Source organism: Gopherus evgoodei, chromosome 2 (assembly GCF_007399415.2).
Source record: "Gopherus evgoodei ecotype Sinaloan lineage chromosome 2, rGopEvg1_v1.p, whole genome shotgun sequence".
NCBI lineage: Eukaryota > Metazoa > Chordata > Testudines > Testudinidae > Gopherus > Gopherus evgoodei.
Window position 1 is genome coordinate 212,059,229 of NC_044323.1, and position 26,556 is coordinate 212,085,784.

General features: G+C 43.7%; 1 protein-coding gene across 1 annotated transcript in view; it reads left to right on the top strand.

Moving 5' to 3' along the window:
• Positions 1 to 26,556, top strand: part of COLEC12 (collectin subfamily member 12) — a 146,913-nt gene that overhangs the window by 111,104 nt on the left and 9,253 nt on the right. Inside the window, exons 3-5 of the mRNA XM_030552876.1 lie at positions 4,691 to 4,813; positions 18,521 to 18,619; positions 23,095 to 24,141. Coding sequence (XP_030408736.1) covers positions 4,691 to 4,813; positions 18,521 to 18,619; positions 23,095 to 24,141 — 1,269 coding nt within the window. The remainder of the gene's footprint in view (positions 1 to 4,690; positions 4,814 to 18,520; positions 18,620 to 23,094; positions 24,142 to 26,556) is intronic.

Here is a 26,556-nt window from a genome sequence, read left to right on the forward strand (position 1 = left end):
TATTATTTCATCACACAAATGGGGGGACACTGCCATGGTAGCCCAGGAGAGTTGGGGGAGGAGGGAAGCAACAGGTGGGGTTGTTGCAGGGGCACCCCCTAGAATGGCATACAGCTCATCATTTCTGTGGGATCTCTGGGGCTCTGACACGGAGCGGCTGTGCTCTCTGGTTCTCTAGTACACTTGCCCCATATTCTAGGCAGGACTGACTCTATTTTTAGACAAAACATAGAGAAGGGAATGATCCGGGGAGTCATTCCCATTTTTGTCCATGCACCCCCGGTCTACCTCAGCGAGGCCAGCCAGGCGCACCCATGACAGCAGCAGACAGGACAGAACAACTGATAACCATCATCTCATCGCCAATTTACAATGGCATGACAGACGGTGCAATAGGGATGGTAACCGTCTGCTACCTTGCAAAGGCAAATTAATGCTGCTGTGTAGTACATCTGTCAGCAGCTTCCAGTACACATACGGTGACAATGACAAAAGGCTAAACAGGCTCCATGGTTGCCATGCTATGGCATCTGCTAGGGCAATCCAGGGAAAAAGGGCTCAAAATGATTGTCTGCCGTTGCTTTCATGGAGGAAGGATTGAGTGACGACATTTACCCAGAATCACCCGCGACACTGTTTTTGCATTGGGATCTCAACCCAGAATTACAATGGGCGGAGGAGACTGCAGGAACTATGGGATAGCTATGGGATAGCTACCCACAGTGCAACGCTCCGGAAATCGACGCTAGCCTCGGTACCTGGACGCACAGCGCCAAATTAATGTGCTTAGTGTGGCCGCGTGCACCCGACTTAATACAATCTGTTTTACAAAACCGGTTTATGTAAAATCAGAATAAGCCCGTAGTGTAGACATACCCCGACAGACTAATATGGCTGTTTCCTTTATAAAGGAAAATACCTTAACAAACCACAAGGCAACCTTAATGAGACCACATTCACAATGCATACCAAGTGCCTCTTATGTACCAGATCAACCAACTTTGGATGGACCTTAAGCAAAGCGAACCTAAACTGTTCAAGCTCCACCAGAGATACTAGAAATAGTTCAATACCTATTCTCTCATTTGAGACAGATCCAGGTTTTCATCATCTTTAGTAGTCCTCTCCATTTAATTAGTTAATCAGAAGGCCAGCCAGTATCAGGAACAAAATGAATATTCATGTATTCCTGACATAAGACAAATACCACAGCCCAGAAGAGGTTAAATTGATAGCGATCTGGGCCAGATTCTCTGCAGTGCTCTGCTCCAAAGTGGGGGGGCTGGGGAAGAAGGGACCCCCTTACAACTCCCTGATTCTCTGCTCCAGCTCTTATGCAGGTTATATCTTGGGGTAGATTAGATTACAATATAATTAATTTTAAATTGACAAGAATGGGAGTATCTCTCTTTCACACACACTCTCTCACGCACACATAAAATATGACCCAGATTGCTTAAGTAAATTATGTAAGTCTTTGTGGCTGCTGTAGTGTTTGGGTTATCTCAATACTGACAGTGGATTGTAAAAAAAAAATGAGTCTGTCTCATGTTCAGGTGCTATTTTTCTGTCCGTTTGAAATACTCTGAAACTGAAAGATCCATAAAGCACAAGTATTGTTTAACTGGACCATATATGAGGAGAAAAAACCAAGAGAAGGAAGCCAGTGGCTTGCGAAATATTAATACATATATGGTGCTAGATGATGAACAGTATTAAATTCAGGGACATCAGTGAGAGTTGCAACCTGTTACATTGCACAGGGAATCAAATTAAGTACAGTGTCAGCAAACAGATCCTAAGTTGAAAATGAGTAACCTTAATGTGGGACTTTAATACAAATTTCCAACATACAGCTGATACCAAATATGCATTTTTTTCTGCTTCCTCCTCTGTGTTGTACCTCTGTTGCCCTTTCTTTTTATGCCTTGATCCTGCTGTCATTAACTCATTTAGTTAAAGTTAATGAGAGCAGGATCAAGCTTTCGGTTACCTGTATAAAGTAAAGGCCAATCTTGTGATGTGCTGAGTGCCCTGAACTCCCATTAATTTCCAAGGATAATTAGAGCATACAGAAACTTACAAAATTAGGTCCTAAATTATAAATCTCTCAGAGGAGAGACCTTCTTTTCAAACTTGTCTGAAAAGCACCATGCACTCCACTGCACCTAAAGTAACCCTCCCGCCAAGCTGTTAATGACAGCAAAAAGATCTGTGTTCAGTGTATTGGGTGATCTTCTTGACAAATAAGTAAGCTGCCCCAAGCCCCCTCCCAGAAAACTGTGTTCCCTCTCTGCAGACCATAAACAGACAGAACTCCTTCCTCTCACAAATACTTCAAGACTCTGTACAGACTAGCTTTGTCACAAGATAAAATCCCTTACCTTTCTCCAAGCTGCTTTGGGAGCTCACTGCCCCCAAAATCCAAGTTCATGTATAGTTATGGTGACTCCCCAAGTGTCACTAGCAGGATTGTGGGTAGATAGTCTATGCAAATGAAGCTCTCTTTATCAGGACTTTTCTCTTTCCACCAAGAGAGGGAGCAGAGAGCCCTTTCCCCTCTGGAGCTTCTGGCCACATGGCTTACACTAACAAACCTAGATTTAGAACATAAATGTATTAACTTGTTTTCCCACTGTTTTTTGCCACATTTATCAATTTACTGGGAGGTTTGTATCTCTATTTGAAAAAGGAATTGCTCTTTCCCAACTGAGCTTCTCCACTATGTCCTACAGTGACTTCATAATTTTGAATTCATGACATCACATCCATCCCATTGTAACAAAATGTGATGTCACAACAGTAAGATTATGGTGTGACTTCACCACAGAATCGTAATGTATAAGAAGGAGCTGGCCTGTGAGGTGTTCATTTCAGTCTTATTCAAGCCAGATATATGAAATAATATTAGCAAAGGGGACTGAGAAAATAACTAATCAAATGAACTTACTTTATGTATAAATCTCTCTTCTTGCATTTGCCTCAGTATGAAAATCCCTTTTTAAAGCACTTTAGGTTTAAGAAAACCACTAGAACCTGTTACTCCTTGAGATAACAAGAGTTGACTTAACTTGCTATTTCTGTCATCAGTCCTCAATAAACACAGCTGAAGCTGCCTGTGCATTTCCCTGAAGAATTGCACTGTGCAGAAGATCACAAGTTGGAGAAAAGTAAAATCAGCTGGTTGGTTGATCCCCATGGGAAACATAATTTTCTCATAAAAAATTGCTGAGCAAGTTTTCATTAGATCAGTAATTTGGTACACACAGCCTACTAAAGCTCTCTCCTTGGTGACTCCATTAGTAGCAAACAAATGGGGTAAAAGGTCAAGGAAGTTCATTTTTAATAGATGCTGGGGGCTATAGTCATCCTTGCCAAGGGCTCAGTCTGGTCCATTCATTCCAACATGGTCTTCATGTTCTAATGTTTTTTTATATGTCCCTGTTTCCCCAGCATTTCTTGATAATCCAATGCAGGGGTCAGCAACCTTTCAGAAGTAGTGTGCCAAGTCTTCATTTATTCACTCTAATTTAAGGTTTCGCGTGCCAGTAATACATTTTAATGTTTTTAGAAGGTCTCTGAGTCTATAATATATAACTAAACTATTGTTGTATGTAAAGTAAATAAGGTTTTCAAAATATTTAAGAAGCTTCATTTAAAATTAAATTAAAATGCAGAGCCCCCCAGACTGGTGGCCAGGACCTGGGCAGTGTGAGTGCCACTGAAAATCAGGTCGCGTGCCGCCTTCGGCACATGTGCCATAGGTTGCCTACCCCTCATCTAATGAAAGCTTGCAATGCTTATGTATGTGCTATAACCTGTGATCATTGACAGAAGAGTCCCACAGCAGGCGAACATCAATATCTTCGGTAAAAAGCCAAATACCAAATATTAAAGGTTTATTTTCTCTCACAATTGGAGGTTCCTTCCCCTATTCTCTCTCTTTTTTTTTAGAACTCACTTATGTTGGGAAATGGTACAAATAGCATAATTATACTGATATAACTCCCGCTGGTATCCATACAGGGAGATATACCAGTCTAACTATGTTGCTAGATTTCCCTGTGTAGACAAGTCCTAAATCCCATGAGTCTTATTTACACAGTGCAAATAAAATTAAGTGCTGGATATTTCCTTCTAAGTCCCTGTGTCAATATAAAGGTGCAAATAGGGCAAAAGTTTTCCTTTCAGACATTCAGAGTAGTACTTAATTTCAGGTAGGGGTGTGTGTGTGTGTGTGTGTGTGTGTGTGTGTGTGTGTGTGTGTGTGTGTGTGTGTGTGTGTGTGTGTGTGTGTGTCGCCCACTGCTAACAGCTCAGAGAAGTGAAATGCTACAACTGAATTATTATCATCAGGATCTAGACAGAATATTGTCATAAATTTTTTGGCTTAATTGCAACCTAGTGTCATTATCAGACTCATGATAATAGTGGGGGGGTTTCCAAATAAAGCCACATCTGGTTTTCCAGTTAAACTGAATCCAGTTATTACTCATCTGAAACCTTAAAAGGAACATATCACTAAAGTAGGGCTATAGTGAGCCTGGAGTCCATGGAACGTTAGCCATCACTTGCAGTGTAGACAAGTATGTGTAATTATTATCTGTGTATGTGGTTTAGACAAAGAAACCATAATAAAAGCTGAGATTTACTCTTTGACGCGATTTTAAAGTCCCATCTTCTTTTGCAGGTATTCAGGAGGGAACTCAATGTACCAAATGTAAAAATAACTGGGCACTGAAGTTCTCCATCATATTACTATATATTTTGTGTGCCTTGCTAACAATAACAGTAGCCATTCTGGGATACAAAGGTATGTACCATATCTGTCACAGAGTTTCACTTTCAAACAGGAATCCAAGCAAGAGCTCCAAGTATTAGAAAGAGATTGAGAGGAGAGTGGATTTTTTATTTTCAGTTATGAGACTATTGCAGAATTAAACTTCTGTTAACATGATTCATTGTATGTTTGGTATAGTCTACATTAGACAAACTTTGAAGTTTCTTGTTCAAACATCTATCAAGCTTTGACATTAGATTACACATTTGTGGAGATTTTAAAATATATGTATTAAGTTTCCAGTTTTCAATATGGAAGCATATTAATTTGGAGAGCCAAGAACTTCAGTAAGGTTCCACATACGTACCAGGATCCACCCCTAGAGTTCACTCGTGTAAAGGAGGGGCCAGGAATGGTGTCACTTAATGTATTAATACTTTTTATCTGAGGCGCTCAAAAGTATAATGAATATTGTTCTTAATGATCTGGAAGAGGGGGTAAACAGGGGCGGTGCCAAACTGATATTGCTTATTCATCAGTTTTAAGACGACTCTAAAAAATTTTGAAGACTGAGGAAATTCCAAAGAATCAAACAATGCTAAGCAATGTTTTGCCTGAGAAATTATGTATGAGTACAAAGTAATGCACACGGGAAAGAACGTTGATCTTCACATACATATTGTTATTCAATTCAGCTATCACCACCAAATAATATAGGCAGCATTCTTGACAGATCAGTGCAAACATCTGCTCGCTGTGCAGTATTGGTTAGGGAAAAAAACCAGTTAAAAGCTTGGCTGTATTAAGAAAAGGGAAAAATAATGCAGAAACTATTACAATGGGACTACTATATACACTGAGTCCCCCTCCCTTTGATTCTGTGCTTTGTTCACGTCACCTCAAAAAGGAAATAGTAGAAATAGGAAAGGGGCAGAGAAAGGCAGCAAACACAGTTTAGAGGCTTGGACGGACTTTTGTATGGGAAAAATTAAAATGATCAGGACGAGTTAGAGAGAAGATTTCATAAGAGAAGACACAATGTTGGTGTATGAATATAAATGAAAGGTCAATTAGGTGTTCCCAGTTACATTAGCTGGATGAAAACAGAGCCAGACCCTTAGCAGATAAGTGGCATAGTTCATTTACAGCAGCTGACGATCTGGCTCTTATATGGGATATCAGTCCTCCATGTTAAGCCAGCCACTAACTTCCTGAGGTTCAGAAGAAGCTTCCATATTAGGCATGCTATTGCATAACTGTCTTTTCCGGGATCTTACATACACATTTGAAGAACCTGATGCTGCTTACTGTGCAGTAGATAGCATACCAGCTGGACCTTTAATTCATGGATTCCAAGGCCAGAAGAGACCATTGTGAACATCCAGTCTGACCTCCTGTATACTCAGGCCATAAAACTCCCCTAAATGTTTCCTTTTGAACTACAGCATCTCTTTTTAAAAACATCCAATCCACCACTTGGGAAGTTATTCCAATGGTTCATTGTCCTCGGTTTTATATTATAGATCTTATTTCTAGCCTGAATTTGTCTAGTTTCGACTTCCAGCCATCAGATCTTGTTATACCTTTGTCTGCTAGACTGAAGAACTCATTATCGAATATTTGTTTCCCACATAGAGACTTATAAACTGTGTTCAAGTCACCCCTTAGCCTTGTCTTTGTTAAGCTAAATAGATAGAACTCCTTGTGTCTATCACTATAAGGCATCTGAACTGACCTGCTATGGCAATTTCTTTGTTTCTTCATGAAACCTCTGAATGGGAATAAGCAAACAAGGAGACCCTTACCTAAATGTTTCTCACTCTTCCTTACCCTATACTTTCAGGCTTCTCTCTCCACATGCCTCCAGTTCTGGCTTTCTTACTCTGCTCAAGGCCTTCCTCTCTCTTTCTACTTCCTCACTACATTCCATTATGCACTTCCCATGGATGACTACAACCATTTTGTCATCTTTCCATCTCAGTAATACGCACTGGGATTTTTCATTGGCATCACTGAGAGGAATTTCTTAGCCCATTGTCGCAAGGGAAAAAACCGGAGGTTGTGTGAAGATGTACATCTCATTCAGTCGTCATACTTGGGGGCCCACCACATCCAATTTCAGGGGAGGGAAGCATGGCATTGGCCCAGAATCCATTCTCAGTTCAGCACTCTCCTCAGCTTCCTGTTTCTCTACTCTCCACATCCCTCCTGTCACCCATATTTATTTTCATTGTGAAGGTTGAATATCAGAGCATATTTCTTACAGTTCTGTCTGTTCCACTGCATTTCAGAAGACACTGACTTCTTGAGTCAAATTTATCTCTTGAGTAATTCCACTGAAGTGAATGGACTTACACTGGGGATGAATTTGTCCTTTTGTCCTCACACTTGAATCCTGTGCACTGGTCAGCTGGCTTTTTACATAGATCTTACCGATCACTGTGAATCAGAAGAAATACCAGTTTACGAGAAAAAAATATGATTTTTGATCCCCAAATGAGCTGTTATGATACTTTTGTTTGTTTCTAAGGAGTTAGGCCTTAAATCTTGGACACAAAAGAAAAGTGAAATATATTTTTACAACAGTCCCCTCTACCTCAGAGTTCAGTTTCTTCTTTGTATGGTGATATTACAATGAAAGATAGAAGTTTGCTAGCATCAGGAATTCTTCCAATCTGTTAGTTATGTTCCATTAGAATTCTTTTCAATACACTGATTTATATTTATAATGCCCAAAGCTGCTTTTAAAACGTTTAGTTTCCTACATGGTACTTAGCTATCCTATGTTATTAAAAAAAAAGTCAAGAACTACTAATTAATGGATTAAATTTGGTTGGCAAGAAAAATAACTCTATGGGATACAAAATAAACAGAATAAATCTCCAAATTAGTTGTAAAATCTCTGTAACAAACCATAGAAAGCTGAAACCAAAACATGAATTAAATATCAAGGTCTGAAAGGGATTGCAAGATGAGTTTACTATTCCTTTCCCTTCGGAATGAAACTTAATTCTTTCTGTTAAAAACATTAATAAAATAGTGTTCTTGGTTTTCCAGATGTTTTCTTAAGGAAATTAGATACAAAAGTATGTACTTAAGATTCCTCTGGCACCAGTCAATGTAAAACTAATCTATTTAAAGTTAATGATTATACTCTTGCTCACTCCATGGCAAAAGAGGAGTAAACATTCTTTGAATATCAGCCTGAAATTTGAATTTCTGGTTATTTTCAGTTTGTAGTAGACCTTTATATTGCAGCTTATATCTTTAGGTTTGTGACTAATACAGACGACAACTCTCATCTATTGCTTAGACCTTCTGTAACCCAACTCACTGGGATGAGACACTTTTCCATGCTTCTTATCTGAGACTGAGCACGAAGTAGGTTCCAGACACACTCTACCCTTCAGCAATTGGTTGCAAGGTTTGCATCTCAAGGGATGTCTGTGTAAAATTGCCCATACAGAAGTGATCTTAACAAAAACAAAGTTTATTAAAGACAGAAAATGGAATTGAAACAAAAGAAGTGGTTTGTATAACATAGCTGAGTTTGCACTTTTCATCAGCTAAACTAGATGAAGTAGTCTCAGTTAATGAAGTAAATAGCTAACAGCTTACTAGCCTCTTTAGTGGTCCTCTGAGCATCGTGCTGCAGTGTACAGCAAAATTTCTCTCCGTGTCCAGAGCTCTCTCTGATCTAGCCCATCTGATCCAGGGCTGCTACTTAAAACTTATCTCCAGTTACACACACACATAGGCTTTAGACTCATGCATTTTCCAGGAACTGGACCACTGAGGATCCTTTAATGATGATGAGCATCTTTCAAAGGTTTAAGGACCTAGCTCAGACACGGCCATCTTATAGACTCATAGACTCATAGACTCAAGGACTGGAAGGGACCTCGAGAGGTCATCGAGTCCAGTCCCAAATATTGTCTAGACCATCCCTAATAGACATTTATCTAACCTACTCTTAAATATCTCCAGAGATGGAGATTCCACAGCTTCCCTAGGCAATCTATTCCAGTGTTTAACCACCCTGACCGTTAGGAACTTTTTCCTAATGTCCAACCTAAATCTCCCTTGCTGCAGCTTAAGCCCATTGCTTCTTGTTCTATCATTGGAGGCTAAGGTGAACAAGTTTTCTCCCTCCTCCTGATGACACCCTTTTAGATACCTGAAAACTGCTATCATGTCCCCTCTCAGTCTTCTCTTCTCCAAACTAAACGAACCCAATTCCTTCAGCCTTCCTTCATAGGTCATGTTCTCAAGACCTTTAATCATTCTTGTTGCTCTTCTCTGCACCCTCTCCAATTTCTCCACATCTTTCTTGAAATGCGGTGCCCAGAACTGGACAATACTCCAGCTGAGGCCTGACTAGCGCAGAGTAAAGCGGAAGAATGACTTCTCGTGTCTTGTTTACAACACACCTGTTAATGCATCCCAGAATCACGTTTGCTTTTTTTGCAACAGTATCACACTGTTGACTCATATTAAGCCTGTGGTCTACTATGACCCCTAGATCTCTTTCTGCCATACTGCTTCCTAGACAGTCTCTCCCCATTCTGTATGTGTGAAACTGATTGTTCCTTCCTAAGTGGAGCACTTTACATTTATCTTTATTGAACTTCATCCTGTTTACCTCAGACCATTTCTCCAATTTGTCCAGATCATTTTGAATTTTGACCCTGTCCTCCAAAGCAGTTGCAATCCCTCCCAGTTTGGAATCGTCCGCAAACTTAATAAGCGTACTTTCTATGCCAACATCTAAATCGTTGATGAAGATATTGAACAGAACCAGTCCCAAAACAGACCCCTACGGAACCCCACTTGTTATACCTTTCCAGCAGGATTAGGAGCCATTAACAACTACTCTCTGAGTACAGTTATCCAGCCAGTTATGCACCCACCTTATAGTAGCCCCATCTAAATTGTACTTTCCTAGTTTATCTAATCTTGGCTGGTTGTATCTAGTTTCTATAAGGCCTCTTGTTATACCCCTTCAGCAAATTATTTATTTTGGCAAAAAATATAAATTATGGGCAGGTCTCCAGTTTGTCCGTTATTAGAATCATTTTTTAAATTTACACCTAATGTGCTAGCCAGTCAAATTTCTCAATAACTGTTCTCTGATGAAAGTTACAAATCCAAAAACTTTAGCTTCTCCAAAACCAGCTGGTTTTCCTACTATGCTCTGGCCCTATTATGCTGCCCAAGTGGCATGTGTGGGCCAAAAAGCAACTACATGTTCCTGGCAAGTATATAACCGACATGGTTTAGCTCATGTCGCACCCTACCGCCACCACTAGTGTAAGGATCATATCAGGGAAAGGAAGGGGCATGGCTGGAACATTCTGCACTTGGCCATTCCCTGGTTGGCCGACAGCACCTCAAGGGGCCAGTCAGTCTGCAAAGATTAAAGCAGATTCCACGTCTCTCTATTTTACTCCAGGCTGGCATAAAAACCAGACCTAGAATCTGCCTCCTGGAGCTGTAACCAGCTGCCCCGCAGCCTTCTCACTCTGCTGCACCCAGCCTAGTTTTAAAGGTCTCTGCAGATCTGACTTCCACTAATTCCTTGAGGCCACAGTGGATTATAACATGTACCAAAGTTTGAGCCTAAACTACTTCAACATCCCAAATAGACAGGACCGGCACTAGAGTTTTTAGCACCCTAGGCGCACGGCCATTTCTCTGCCCCGCTCTCTGGTCCCACGGCTCCGGTGACCTGCTGCAGTAGTGCCTGCGGAGAGGGTCCACTGGTCTGCAGCTCCGGTGGAGCTGCCGCAGCCATGCCTGCAGGAGGTCCACCGGAGCCGCGGGAGCAGCGGACCGTCAGCAGGAATGCCTGCAGCAGCTCCACTGGACCACAGGACCAGGGGACCCTCCGCAGGCACGACTGCAGCAGCTCCACCGGAGCCGCCTGCCTCCCATCCCGGCAAAATGCCGCCCCCCAATAATCCTGGCGCCCTAGGCGATTGCCTAGGCTGCCTAAATGGAAGCGCCAGCCCTGCGAATATGTTCCAGTATTTTTCATCAACAATATTAAATATATGCTGGGTGAAATTCTGTGCCTGTGCCTCTAAAAAGGGGAAGGGGGCTATGGTGGCAGTCAGGTTACCTGGAGTAGCTCATGAATGTGAGTGCTAGCCTCAGAGCAGACTGTTACAAACCAGGGCAGAAACCCTGGATTGGCTGTGTCCTACAATTAGATTTCACCAACCAAGTATCAAATGTGAACTCCTCAAGCACTATAACAGCCTTGACATGGAGACACATATAGTCCCTCTGGGAACTCAGGTCTACCTTGCAACTCCGGCAAGCCTGCCTTTGTGATAGATAGTCCCTTACACCAAAAATCGCAATTATATTCAGGTTACTTCCAGTCCCAAGGAACGAGTCACTTACCCCAACTCAATCATATCTTAGATCGGTTAAAGGCAGTGCTTGTAGCCAATCCTGTGATACACTAACTAAAGATTTATTAACTAGGAAAAAGAAATCGGTTATTTACAAAGTTAAAGCAGGTGAACATATATACACACAAGAGTTACAGTCATGGGTTTCAAAAAGGAAAAGAAGCTGCTGTGATGTGCAAGCTCTGTGTGTCCTTTAGGGCTAACCCTAGCTAAGCAGCTTGGGGATCCCTTGCTTATGCATAGAAATACTGCCTCTCCAAATTCCAGGCAGCATAGTGATACAGATCCTTCTGGTCAGGGATTTTTATTCCCTTCCCCAGAGTTCAAACGGTGATGGGACAAGGATTTGTACATGTCCCCTCTTTATGGGTGCGAGGGGAGCAATCAACAGAGTCTTTTGTCCTCTGATGTTCCAAATGGTTCATCTGATGTCTATGGGCCTTCTATTGTTGGCAGGAGCTGACACCTCTTGTGGTAAACTAGTATTTCACACTTGTTCGTGCTTCTCTCCTGACTGTGGGGGTTTCCAGTTTCATAGCAAACACTTCAATATTACCTCATAACATGGGATACAGCCATTCTAAGTGAGATTAATGCATGCAGCAACTCACAAGCATTTCATAAAATCCAAATACTAAAACACATTCTTATAAACATAAGATCTATTTTAACAATGCTAACACACAGGTGAGCCAGTCTGGTTTCCAGCTATGCACTTGTCAGTGTTCAGTGAAGCCTAGGGGGCCTTGGCATGAGCTGTCACCTAGTCTGTTAGCATCAGTGGCTTTAAACCACCTCTTCATCCTGCTCCTGGGTAATTTAGATAGCCCTCAGGGCTGGCCTCCAGGCCTCAATACTGGCCACTTTCTCCACAGCACTGTGTGCTATGGATCTGGCCTTGACATGTCCATCTTGCCTTGGATGCCAGGGCTTACAAGGGGGCTTAGAAAGACAGCCTTGCAGCTGTCTTCCACAGTGTTTGCACCAGGGGAATTTTTCCTCAGCTAGAATGGAGACTTTTAGAGCTCTTTTATGTTGCTTCTACCATTTTATCTGGTGCAAACAAGCTAGAGAGAAGGTAAAAATTTCACCTACTATCTGTCTTTACACATCAAGGGCCTAATTTACCACCGCATTACATCTGTTTTATATCTGTTTAACTCAATCGAAATCCCTCACCTGGGGTTATGAATATACAATATACATATTATTATTAATACAATATATATTATTGTAGCTGAAAGAATAGTAATTAATTTATTTTTCATCATTTATGCTTTTGGGGTCTAAATCTGTAAATGCTCCAGACATAGCTCTTCCATAGATTTTAGTGGGAGTTCCACACAGAGAACACTGTTTTATTGAGTTTAGATAATGAAAATAGAATAGACAGTTTTTTATAGCCAGTGTCACTTCCCAGCACATATGTATACCAGTGTGGTAGCCTTTCTATTAAAACACTTCAGGAGAATGCAATAATCCACATAAATAACATTTAGAATTTTTTTTTAAGAATCATGGAAACATTTTTATTGTTTATTTGAAGTCTGCATTGACTTGATGGGATCCCTAAAAATAAAATAAAGTACTTACATTAACACTAATATATGTTCATTCCCCAAATACATCAGTATTGCATAACACAGCATTTCTCAAACTCGGGTCTGTGGACCCCTGGGGAGCTGCAAGGGTACTCCAGGGAGTCCGTGGGCCCCGCTGATCAACTTGTTCCCTTTTCTCAACTCCTCCCTCTCCCTCCCAGCACCTCCTGCATGCTGGGAGGGAGGAGTAGGAGGAGGAACGTGCTCACTTGCAAGAGGGGGTGGAAAGAGATGGGGAAGAAGAGGGACGGGGTGGAGCAGAGGCAGGAAGAGGTGAGGTGGGAGCAGGGGCAGCTCTAGACATTTTGCCGCCCCAAGCACGGCGGCATGCTGCTGGGGGCGCTCTGCCTGTCGCCGGTCCCGTGGCTCTGGTGGACCTCCCGCAGGCTTGCCTGCAGAGGGTCTGCTGATCCCACGGCTCCACCAAAGCTGCGGGACCTGCGGACCCTCTGCAGGCACGTCTGCGGGAGGTCCACTGGAGCCGTGGGACCAGCGGACCCTCCGCAGGCATGCCGCTGAAGGTGGCCTGCCTGCCGCCCTCCCGGTGACTGGCAGAGCGCCCCCCGTGGCATGCCACCCCAAGCACGAGCTTGGCGTGCTGGGGCCTGGAGCCGCCCCTGGGTGGGAGTGGGACTTTGGAGGAAGGGGTTGAGTGGGGGCGGTGCCTGAGGCTGAGCAGGAGACTTAGCAGTCCATGGCAAAATTTTAACTCAAAATGGGGGTCTTTGCGTTACTAAAGTTTGAGAACCACTGGCATATAGAAAAAATAAGTTATTGCTTTCATCAGGGATTAACAAGAACCATAACTGGTGTGATAATGCCCATTAAGGCCTTGATTCAGCAAAGCATTTAAGCACATCTTAAGTTCCATTGAAATTAGTAGATTTATGAACCTGTTTAAAGGCTTTGGTGAATTAAGACTTCAGTCGTGAAGAGGACAAGGAAACCCTAGCATTCTAGCTGGCTCATTAGCATTATGGAAAGGAGAAACAAGGCAGCTTTCCACTCAAGAATGTTCAATTTCCTCATGAAACCTTGGGGCTTGTGATGGGGCAGTGATGGGTGGAAGTTGTCCCCATAATTCCACTTTAGCCCACAGGTCCTCACACGAGGGGTCGCTCTCCGTGTTCTCACCCTTTGTTTTGCGGAGGGATCTACTGGTGTGCCTCCCTTCCTCTTCCCATGGCTGCTTGTTCCTTCAACCCTTGGAACTGCTCTGTTCCAATAACCGCTTGACCACTGTTAATGAGCTCAGGTTATCTTTGTCTCCTGAGATGATTTCCTTATTTTTCCCCTCCCACTTCATCTCACTGGGTATTCTCCTTTCTTTACTTTCTCTCTGGCTTGTGTTTCTCCTGTCTAGTATTTTCCAACCCTTCAATGTTTAATGGCTCTTTTCCCTTCCCCATGGGTTAAATTCCATCTCTCTGGGGTTTCCAGATACCCCTTTGCTTTTCTAATGGGAAGGGGTTCCAGTCCATGCCTAACATGAAGGGGTGTGACAACCAACCCACTACCTCAACCAGCTTCTATTTAAACTTCACCTGAACTTCCAGAGGCCCTTGTGCCATAGGGCAGAATTTCTTATCCCTATGTATACATTCAAGCCTCAGTCTTGTTCTAGGAAGTGTCTAGTGGTGTTTCACCAACTTGCGTCTGATTAGCAAACAGGCTGAAGCAGTGTCTACCAACCCCCTTTGGTACCTTATCCCCAGCATTACAGAAGTGGCCATTAACTTCCTTTTTAATCCCTCCCTGAGAGGCCCAGTCCAAACACAGAATTCTGTAAACCTATATTCCATATATGGGCAGTCTCTTGTCATATGTCCCTGCCACCCACACAATTGCTCAAGATCCTGTCTATATTTTCTTGGGCTCCTCCATCTGCTTCTTGGTGCCCTCTCTGGATGTAGATTCTCTGGCCTTCCTCCCCTGTATCCAGACCTTTAAACTGCCAACCCCCTCTGGGAATGTCCGCCTCTACAAATTTAACTGCCGCATCTCGGGTGACAAGATGATGCTGCCTAATCCATCTCCGGGTATTCTCCAGGAGACTCAAGAACGACAGCGTCCATAATATCAGCCCCACTTTGGATGTCCAGCCTCTGCTAATGAGTGGCCCACTGTCAGTTTTTGGGCAAATGCCTGGGTCCATAATCCCCCAGTCCATTTTGCAACTTGACATTTTTGCCGGTACTTTTCAGTCTAAAGGCCACCCAGTCCAGGCTGGTCGCTTTTACCAGTTTGTAGTCCCTTGCCTACTCATCACAAAAGCTATGTAGGCTGCCTGACCCTGTTAAATAAAGCGCTGGCTGTAGGGCCCAAATTTTCTTATCTTATCCTGCTCCTATAGCCACTCTCTCAGACATGACCAAAACCAAGTCAGGGTCATCTGTAGGCCCGTCTTGCAGAGTCCTACCTGACTGCCAGTCCCCATCGCAGGACTCACCACACTTTGTAGTAGTTGTTCCTGCACCTGGGCTTGCTCTCCTATAAATTCCAGAAAACTCCCTTTTGTTGGGCTCTACCAGCCTCCCTCTCTTCTACTTCTCCTCCCCATCCCTTTCCTGTTCTCTTTTATCCTGGCTCCTTGTAAATTAGCTTATTAGCTTCCCAGCCTCAACCTGATCTGGTAATCAGGAACTCCTCTCTGTAATCAGGCCCTCCCCCGGGCCGAACTGGTTACATAGAGATCAAAGTGCTGGGTCAGGCGCTGATTGCTATCACTCTGTGACAGTGCCAAAGTAATCCCTGACTTCAGTGTAGTTAGCCCAGGGATAAATGTAGCCCTAGCTGTCTGTTCGGTTTATGTTTTTGAAGCAACATGGACCCATGAAAATCCTCCTATATACATGTATGTATCTTCAAAAGATTAAGATGGAAGATTAATAAAGGGACAAGGACCCCTTGGCTGCCACAAATTAAAGTGCCAGGTTGTGTGTAACCTTTGCATGAATGCAAAGAGTAGGAGGAGGGCTCGTGAAGTTATACTCTCAGTTAGGGGCGTCTCTAGCTTTTTTGCCACCCCAAGCATGGCAGGCATGCAGGACGAGCGGATCTCCCGCAGGCAAGCCGAAGACAGCCTGACTGCTGCCCTCGCAGGGACTGGCAGGGCACACCCCGCAGCTTACCATCCCAGGCACGTGCTTGGAGTGCTGGTGCCTGGAGCCACCGCTGCTCCCAGTACAAGGGTCCCTCCAACTTGTGCTTGGGGAAACACAGGGAGTGCTCTTTTGTAGTTCCTGCCAGGTTACAAATCACCTCAAAGAGGGTGGGAAGGCATAGGGAGGAAGCAGGGCTATGGCTTTGTCCCCTACCTCCACACTGGCTCATCCAAAGGCATGGTGCAGCACCTCTTCTTCTGCATGCTAGGGGGCTGGAGGAGTGACACAGTGCAGCACAATGTCCTCTGAAACCCCTCATGGGGTGGTGCAGATCCTCCCTGCCCAGAGGAAAATAATCTGGGTATAGGACAGAACCTTCTGGCCTTGTCTGTGATTTGAATACACAGACACCAAACTGAAAATGGACATGGACTTGAAGGTCAAGCCATTGGGTTGCCAGGCGTCTGGTTTTCAGCTGGAATGCCCGATTGAAAAGGGACCCTGGCAGCTCTGGTCAGCACCGCTGACTGAGCTGCCTAAAGTCCGGTCAGCAACATAGCAGAGCTAAGGCAGTCTCCCTGCCTGCCCTGGCTCTGCGCCGCTCCCGGAAGTGGCTGGCATGCCCGGATTCTAGGCACTAGGGTAGCCACAGGGGGCTCCACGCAGTTCCCCTGCTCTGAGCATCAGTTCTGCAGCTCCCATTGGCCAGGAACTGTGGCCAATGGGAGCTCCAGGGACGGTGCCTGCGGGTGTGGGCAGTGCACAGAGCCCCCTGACCACTCCGCATAGGAACTGGACATGCCGTCCGCTTCCAGGAGCTGCTTGAGGTAAGAACTGCCCGACTGGAGCCGAATCCCAAATCCCCGTCCCACACCCCAACCTCCTGCCCCAGGTGAGAACCCCCTCCTGCACCCTAACTCCCTCCAAGAGCCCACACCCCATATCCCCTCCTGCATCTCATCTCCCTGCCCCAGCCCATAGCCCCCTCCCACACCCCAAACCCCTCATCCCTGGCCCTACCCCACAGCCCGCATTCCCAGCCTGAGCCCTCACCCCTCCCACACCCTAATCCCCTGCCCCAGCCCAGAGCCACCTCCCACACCCTGAACCCCTCATTTCTGGCCCCGTCCTGGAGCCAGCACCCCTAGCTGGACCCCTCACCCCCTCCTGCACCCCAATCCCCTACCCTAGCCCAGTGAAAGTGAGTGAGAGTGGGGGAGAGAGAGTGACAGACTGAGGAGGGATGGCGTGAGTGGGGGCAGGGCCTTGGAGAAAGGGTGGAGCCTTGGGGCAGGGGCAGGGCCTGGGCGTTAAGTTTTGTGCAGTTAGAAAGTTGGCAACCCTATCAAGGCAGAATCTAGCATCTGAAGCATTCAGTTTCCTCCTTTGCTTGTAATAATTTATAAATACATATTTAGCACTTTGAGCCTTCTGGAACACTTCATTTCTGGCTCTCTCCTTCTTCTGTACCCATACTGTTGCCATGAAAAGCAACAGAATGCGTAACTGCCAGGAAAACAACTCAAACCTCCCCAAGCCAAGAGCAAATCAAGAACAGCCATATGTCCAGGCTAGGCTGAATGACCATAGTTTAAACCCTTGCAAATCAGAATTATTTAAAAACCATTGTTTAATTACATGTCCTTATGCTGTTAGCAATTGGTTTCAAAGCTCCATCACTTTTCAGAAGGCTTTTTTTAAGAACAGCACTTTATATATGTTCTATAGCCTCCACATTTAGTAGTTAGGATGCAGTTCATAATGATTAAAAGGATCAGAAAATTATTTGGTCCATCTAAATGGAATTGGCCCACAGGAGAGTGAGAGGGAGGGCTGGTCTACACTAAGGGAGGGGATCGATCTAAGATATGCAACTTCACCTACGTGAATTACGTAGCTGAAGTCGAAATATCTTAGATTGAGTTACCTACCGTCCTCACGGCGCGGGATCGATGTCCGCGGCTCCCCCTGTCGACTCTGCTACCGCCGTTCACACTGGTGGAGTTCCGGAGTCGACAGGAGCGCTTTCGGGGATCGATATATCGCCTCTAGATGAGACGCGATATATCGATCCCCAAGAAATCGATTGCTACCCGCCGATATGGCTGGTAGTGAAGACGTACCCGGAGTCTGTTGCTAGTGAGGTAACAAGCCTCAAGCATACAGGATACCTTCATTAGACAATGAGGCTCCTTTAGTAGTTAAATATTATAAAAAATTAATTGATTGAAGAGGAAGGCTCAGAAGAATCTTCATTCATGAGATGAATTTGTTTATTATCAAAAGAAATATTTGGTTGAAGCATAGTGGTTAACTTCTTAGCAGAGTGCATAGTCATATGAGCAGAAGAGAACACACTGTTCTGATGTTATGCAGATACTTTAACTCTGGAGTTAAGTGGAAAGCAAGGTAATTGTTGGTTGTTTTTAAGTATTTTCTATGCTTGACCCCAAATATTTTGTGTTTTTCATTATTTACTACATTCTTGTTTACTGTTCTTCTATATAACTTGTTATAAAAATCTCATTACTTACACTATATCTCATAGTTGGAACTTCTCACAATGATACCTACAAAAATTACACATGCCTGTTAACACTGTTCTCAATTTTCCAGTTGTAGAAAAAATGGACAACGTTACAGGTGGCATGGAGACATCCCACAGAAGATACACTGAGAAACTCTCAGAAGTGGAGAGTGGCCTGAAGAAATTAGGTAATCTCCACATAACCAAAAGCCAGATAAGGCATCCTATCTGCATGTCCTTGTGTGGTATTATTGTGGGAGATATATCAGTGGAGAAGAGTTGATCTGATCTCCACAGGTCTGTCTGAACAGGTCGCCAAGGTACCTGCATATTCATTCAATCTTAAATTTTAGTTCCAGATTCAGGACAGCTCTTAATCACATCCTGAATTCCCACTGAAACCACATTGAAATCAAAGGGACTTCAGGATGTGCTTACAAGCTGTCCTGAATAGGAATGATTTTCTGAATCAGAGCTGTAAAGTGATGCAAACATTGATGGACAAAAGAAGAGACTCTTAAGAACAAAAGTTTCACCCACCCAGTAATCTTTGAGCTGATGTTGTTTAGCAGATAAATTCCAAATCTGGAGTCCATGCCAAGAGATGTTCAAACAATAACGTATGTTTAACCCTCTCTCAGAGGCAAAAATATAACTTGTAGGAGATGAACTTCATCAGGCATTAGTGCTTAAAGTGTGCTGGGTGGAAACAGGTCACAGACCCGGGACATAAGACTTCTAAAAAGCAAGCCAGGTCTCTGAAAGGCACAGTTTTAATACTGCCTGGAGTGGGGAGTGACAGACCCCTGATTGGCTGCTGGAAGCAGGGAGAGCTCTCCCCTACTCCCTTAGCAATCCAACATCATTCTCCCAGGAGGAGTGAGGGAGGGAGAAGAGCAGAAAGAGTCAAGCAGCTCTGTTTCCTCTTCCCCCTTCTCCTTCTGTGAGCAACAGCATGGCTCCTCTGCTTTTCTCCCTGCAAAACCAGCCTGGGAACGGGCTTTCTACTGCAGCCCCCTTCAGGCCTGGAAGCGTGGGGTGACGAACCCCAGGAGCTGCAGGGGATTCAGAACTGATGGGGGATGAGGGGAGAGCCGTAGCGGGGCAGAGCTGATGTGGGGACCACAGAGACAGATCAATTTGAGGCCGAGGGGGCGGAGTTAGTTGCTGAGCAGGGAGACAGGCAGATGGGCGGTGGGGTGATGAGACCCCCCCACACACAATTTTTTCAAACCACTCTGAGCACTCTCAGTCATCATGGGAAGTGCAAGTCATGCAGTTATGAACGTAGATCTCCCACATGATATCACGCTCCCAACTTTGAAGAAAAGAAGATATAAGTGATATATTTTCTTCATATATATATTTACTGCTTGAAATAGGTTGTTAGTTTTACAGGGAGACAAGGTGGAAGAGGTAATATCTTTTAATGGGCTAACTTCTCTTGGTGAGAGAGAGAGAAGCTTTTGAGCAACACAGAGCTCTTCACATCTGGGAAAGTTACTCAGATTGTCACAGCTAAATACAAGGTTGAATAGATAGAATATGTCTACTTATGCTAAACTAGGGGACCATTCAAAGTGACATAGCCCATAAACACCCTTATAGTCATAGGACAAAAATAGGAGATTAGTGGGTTACAGATTGTTGTAATAAGATATAAAACCTGTGTCTTTATTAAAATCGTGATTTTTAGTGTCTAGCAAAGTTATGAATGTATGCTCCCAGGCTCATCTTTTGAAAGTATTTCCTCTGAGGATGAGGACTGAGGTCCAATATAAATTGTTTTGTGAAAAGTGTTCATCCACAGCTGATGTGGTGTTTTTGTCCTTTATCATTGTCCTGTGTGAGTTCATTTGAGACTGTAGTGATTGTCTTGTTTCACCTATATAGTTATTGGAGCATTTAGTGCACTGGATGAGGTACACCACGTGTTGCCATCGGCATGTGTAGGACCCATGGATCTGGAAAGGTTTTATAGATATTTACAGTAAGTTAAGTGAGGTCCTTGCTGCTAGGAAAGCTCTTTACTTTGCATTTCAGTCATAAAAAAACTCTGGCTTCTCAATAAAAGATGTCCATAAACTATGTTAATAAAGTAATTCAATGTCCTGTGTTTGCATTCATAGAACGGGAATGTTACAGCTAAACACCCATACAGCCGTCTGTTGTTCTGTGATTTAAGTTAATCGTAGTCTGGAACTGTTGTGATCAAATTCATTTCTAAGCATTGTTTGTACTCTGTAGTACGTATCATATGGGCCAGATCTAAGGGGTGATTAGCCCTATCAATTCCTATTTAAGTCAACTCCCATTTAAAAAGTTTTAAAAGTTTAAACATTTAAAACATGGGGGCAATATCTGTAGGGCATATTAGCAAGGGGGCTCTAGGAGGGGAGTTGGGGGGACCAGGGTCATGATGGGGCTGGCACAGGGAAAATGTGAGGGTCAGATGGTTTACTACTCACCACTGTGGCACCTCCTTGTGGCTACAGCTGGGACTTAGCTCTCAACCAGACTTATTTTGTGCTCATCCAGTCTCTCTCCTGCTGGACCCAATTGCTCCCTCTTTCCCAGTGGCTCGTAGGGGAACCCAGGCTACCCCTCTACTCTAGATTCCAGCCCAAGAACTGTATGTCTAGTAACCACAGCCTAAGACATCCCTGACCCTGTTGCTATTTGCCTACTTGTGGTGTTTAGATGTTGCTTGTAATTATTAGAACTGGGAGCACTGGCTCTTGGGAGTCTGAAAGGACAGGAAACAGGAAGGAGAGGGGAGGAGTTGAGGAGGCTGAGTGAGAGTTACAGGCTATGCAGCAGCAGCTTGGTAAAGGGGTTTCCACTGTAAAAATAAAGTCCTGTGGAAGCTTGTTAGTACCTTGCCTGTTTGATACAATACAGGGCTCCTTCCTACCTTTCTTCTCTAGCACTGCCTCCCTCTGGGTAACCATTGGAGCTTCCTAGGCTACATGTTGCCATTTCACTCTTTCCAGGCTCTTGCCAAGGTCTGTAATCTGAGGCAGAATCCTAGGGTTTACTCTCCCCTTAGACTGCCTCCTGGTCTCTTCCTCTAGAGGAAGTGAGTACAGTATTGCTTCCTGCGACCTCCTTCTTCCTTGCCACTTCCTGGTTTTATACCACCTCAGCCTGCCCCTGCCCTGCTGGGATTTATCAATTAGATCTTATCAGTCCTGACTCTCCTCCTGGTGCAGCCATCACAGGGTTAACTGGTCCTTTTTACTTACTCAGGCCTTCTGCGGTGTAAAAACACCCCATCACAGTGGGATAGGTCATAGGATTGTAGGAGTGTATGGGGGCATAGAAGGATTATCGCCTGGCCAGTATTTGACCAGCCTGGCTGGTTTTTTAGTGGATTTGCCAGTTGCCAGAAAAATAATTTTATCTGCCGGGGTTTGTTTTTATTTGTTTTTTGTTTTGTTTGTTTGTTTGTTTTACATGGGTCTAAAGATTTTCAATGTCCTCACAATACACTGGGATAGCTAATGTTAAAAGTTTTTGTGTCCAGCTAAAGATGCTTGCAGTGTTCCCACTTCCACAGTTTAAGTAAGAAAATGATGTTAACAATCTTATCTATATGTGTTATCTCTCTAGATACTATAAAAGGCTGTTGAAGTGGTGGGGGAGGGGGAGAGAGAAGGGGTTGAGGAGTTTCGTTGTGGTTGGGGCTTGGACTTGGGCAGGCTTGCCTTTTTGAGGGATGGATTTTCTTTCTTTTTTGGGGGTGGGGCAGGGGGGTTGCATTTCAAAGGTGGTAACCCTAGGGCAGTTTTTCCCAAACCTCTGCCCGTGCTGCTTCCAGCAGCTCCCATTGGCCTGGAGCAGTGAACCATGACCAGTGGGATCCACGATCGGTGAACCTGCGGACGCGGCAGGTAAACAAACTGACCCGGCCTGCCAGGGGCTTTCCCTAAACAAACGGTGTCCCAAGTTTGGGAAACACTGCCCTAGGGCATAGCTGGAGGCAGGCATGATTAGTGAGCAGCACTGTGAGGAATTTGGGATATGCGTAGCAAGCAAGAAGTGGCATTGAGCTGGAAGGATCCAGGATCCTTGGTCTGTAATCCACAGCAGGTCATGGGTGGTGGAGCATAAGCTATTTATAGCTGCTGCTAGGTAGCAACAGGGTGGTGCCCACTACCTGGCAGTTCTGCAGGCCTGGGACTGAGCCTGCTCTGCCTTACGCCGGAAAGGACCATCAGCTACTTACTTATTTATACCCCTTCAACTTATTGAACTCCACTTAATCATCCAATTTTTTTCTTCAGTACAGTAGCAGTACTAGACTACACCTATTCACCACTCTCTCTAAAAGTTAATTTTTAAAAGAAAGTAAAACAATTATGTTTAAATGAATATATATAAACAGTAGTGACAATAAAGCCATCATTCTATTCCTGGGCAAGACAAAGGGTCACATTCCATTGGCTTCAACAGCAGTTAAGTTCATGTGTCTGGGGGCAGAATTAGACCCTACAGCATCTGTTTTTAGAAAAGTGACAATAGAATATTTCACCAAGTGAATGCTTTAATTGCCTGACCACTCTTAGATACAGCATTTACAGTGCAGGAAAGAGTCTTTTTATATAGTGCTTAACATAAACCAAACAAAGCTAATGCTTTTCAAAATTTCCCTCTTTAATAGATGACCAAACTGGACAAAAAGATATGAGCACTAACAAAGAACTTTCTAGCTTCAGATCTGACATTTTGGCTCTTCGCCAGCAGCTTCAGGAGATTGCAGAGAAAACCACCAAAAACAAGGATACACTGGAGAAGCTACAAGATTCTGGAAATGTATTAGATGACAGGCAGAGCCAAATGAAAGGTGTCTTGGATAGCAACTCTTTCATGATCATCAGCGTCAATAAAACTCTCCAAGCATACACTGGCTATATCAACAATCTCCAACAAGATACAAGTAATATCCAAACAAATTTGCAAAGCCAAATGCATTCTCATAATGTGGTTATCATGAATCTAAACAACTTAAATCTAACACAAGTTCAGCAAAGAAATCTTATCAGTGTTTTGCAGAGGTCTGTGGATGATACAAGTCAGGCTATCCAAAGAATCAAGAATGACTTTCAAAATCTGCAACAGGTTGTCCTTCAAGCACGAAAGGACACTGATTGGCTTAAGGAGAAAGTGCAGAATTTACAGATGTTAGCAGTCAACAACTCAGCATTGGCCAAAGCTAATAATGATACACTTGAAGACATGAACAGTCAACTTAGCTCATTCAGTGGACAAATGGAGAACATCACCACAGTTGCACAAGCCAATGAACAAAATCTTAAGGATCTGCAGGAGCATCATAAAGATTATGCGAACAGAACTTCTGCCAAGTTTAACCAGCTAGAAGAGCGCTTTCAGCTCTTTGAGACAGATATAGTCAATATCATTAGCAATATCAGCTATACTGCGCATCACCTGCGGACACTGACTAGCAATCTCAATGAGGTTAGGACAACTTGTACAGACACCTTAAGTAAACACACAGATGACCTGACTTTTATGAACAACACACTAGCCAATATTCGTTTAGATTCTACATCTCTCAGGATGCAACAGGATGTGATGAGATCAAGATTAGATATTGAAGTTGCAAATTTATCACTAATTATGGAAGAAATGAAGATGGTAGATTCCAAACATGGCCAACTCATCAAGAACTTCACAATACTGCAAGGTAAGATAAATTTCAGTCTATACCTCAGGTTGTACCTCACAGCAACATATGGGTTTTACTTGTTTTAAATAAAACCAAAATACTTCAACTTTTTTTGTTATGGGTTAAGTTATCTCCTCCTGAACAAAACCTGAATAGCTGAGCTTGGCAGAGAGGTAGTTTGTGAGGGCATGGGGAGAAAGAATTCTCCCCACATTGTCCAAGGAGCATCAGCAAAGCAACTGTGTGACTGCTATAAGATTGCAGTAGTTCTCAGAGCTCCCGCTGCCCTGTTCTACAAGGTGAAGATCCAGAGCATTTGCACAATGCAAATCTTCCATTCCTGGACTTACCCACCCCAGGCCTGGCCTGGCCTGCCCAGCCCTTCCTGTCAGCCTTGTGACCAGGGCTTTGGCTGCTGCCTAACCCCTCTAATGTGTCTGACAGCACCTCTGGTAAAATCTAGCCCTAACAAAGGAAACATTGTCCAGGAGAACACAGGTGTTATAACCTACTCTCTTGGGAATGTGCTGTCTGGGACTTTGGCTTCTCCCTGTATCATTGCTAGAGAAAGGGATCCTTAGTTTAACCTTTAATCAACAAAAATTAGTCTTTCATTTTATGAAAATCCTTTTTCCAATTTATGCTGGGACAAAGACCTTATCTGTTCCATAATCTAATCCTAAACCTGGGGGATGTAAATTTGGTTTAAATTTTACCGCCTAATATTCACTTCCCTCCTTTACCGGCCTGAAATTGGAATGTCATGAAAGAAAGTTCTAGGTTGGTTACATTTTATTCTGACTGTTGGGTCTGCTTTTGAACTATCGTCTAAAGCAGTGGTTCTCAACCTCTTTACCATTGTGGGCCACATATACAGCTCTCTCTGTGTTATGTGGGCCATATTGATACAATATATATACTACCTGTATGGCCCTGAGGATGCCACATGGCCTGCAGCTGTGTGCTGACTGGGACGTGGGTTGAGAAACACTGGTCTAAAGTAAGCCATAATAGTTGTGGAGAGGGTGGAAACCTCAAGAAACCAATTCCTGCTAAGGAGGAAATAGCTGAACAATACAAAACTGGATCATTCCCAGAGAGGTCACCCTTAGTGGAAAAAGTAAAACTACTTTGTTTTAAGCCAGCTGGGAGCAGGCTGGGAAACCTCCTGTTTCTTTTCATCAAAGGATACTTTATTTTCTTCAGAAGTAAATATATGCACAAAGTTGTTGAACTTTTTTTTTTGTCTTCCAAGCCAAGTATTCTTCTAAATGAAGTTAATACTCCATATTGCTGACCTGATTTGAACCAGGTCTTGAACCCTGATCACTAAGGCTACCAACCCTTCAGGATTGTCCTGGAGTTTCCAGGAATTAAATATTAATCTTTATATGATGAAACCTCCAGGAATACATCCAACCAAAATCGGCAACTCTACTGGTCACAGAAATAAAACCTTCCCTCAGAATAGATACAAGCACGGTTCACAATGCATGTGAGTCCAGAGCACCTTTCTTACCTGGTCTCATTTCACACAGAAGTAGCTGCCTCCATTTTCAGAGACTTATCCTTGATGGAGCTTATCCTTGATGGAGATTAAATGGGATAGATTTTGGGAAAAAAAGAATTAAAATTTACTGAGATGTGCTTATCCATGAACAGTATCCAAACCTGCTTTAATGATCAAATATGGACGACCACTCCTCATTGTCTTCTGATCTCCTGCTATGACTGGTGCTCTGTCCTTCTATGAATATCCAATAGGCAGGTAGCATTCTGTAAGTCTTTCCATTAACCCTCCAGTTGGCTTATTTCTCACTACCCATCCGTCCCATGATTCTCAAATAGCCCATAGCGCCTTCATTTCTCCCTTTCATCATTCAGCTGGTCTATGGTTCACTCCCAGCCTGCTTCTTGCTTCATAATAAACATGTGGTGCAATAATTCTCAAGTCTCCCTGATATTGTGGGAGCATTCTGCTTTTGAGCTCTCTTTTTTTTTTTTTTACCTTTGTTCTTCTATCCCAGCATATCACTGCTAAATCCCATGCAGGTTCCACACCAAGACAGCGCTGCTCTCACTGACTACATTTTGCTGTTAGAGTGAAAGGAGAGGCGTGGTTGGAAGCAACAGGGAGAACAGAAGAAAGGGAGAAAGAACATAACAAAGGGGGAGTAGAGGAGGAAAGAGAACAGAAGGAAACGTGAAAGGATAAGATGGTAAAGAAGATCATGGTGCAGTAAGCCTCATATTTCAGGGGTCAGTGATCCACAATGGCTGCTGCTTTGGGAGGCACTTATTAAAAATTGAGAGAGATCTTCACCTTTAAGCCCTGCACAGTTTTGCCCTGCCCCCCCCCCTCCATGTCCTGGATCACACTTCCTTACTCCATCCCCCCCCCACCCACATACAGACAGCTAATCTCCTACAAAC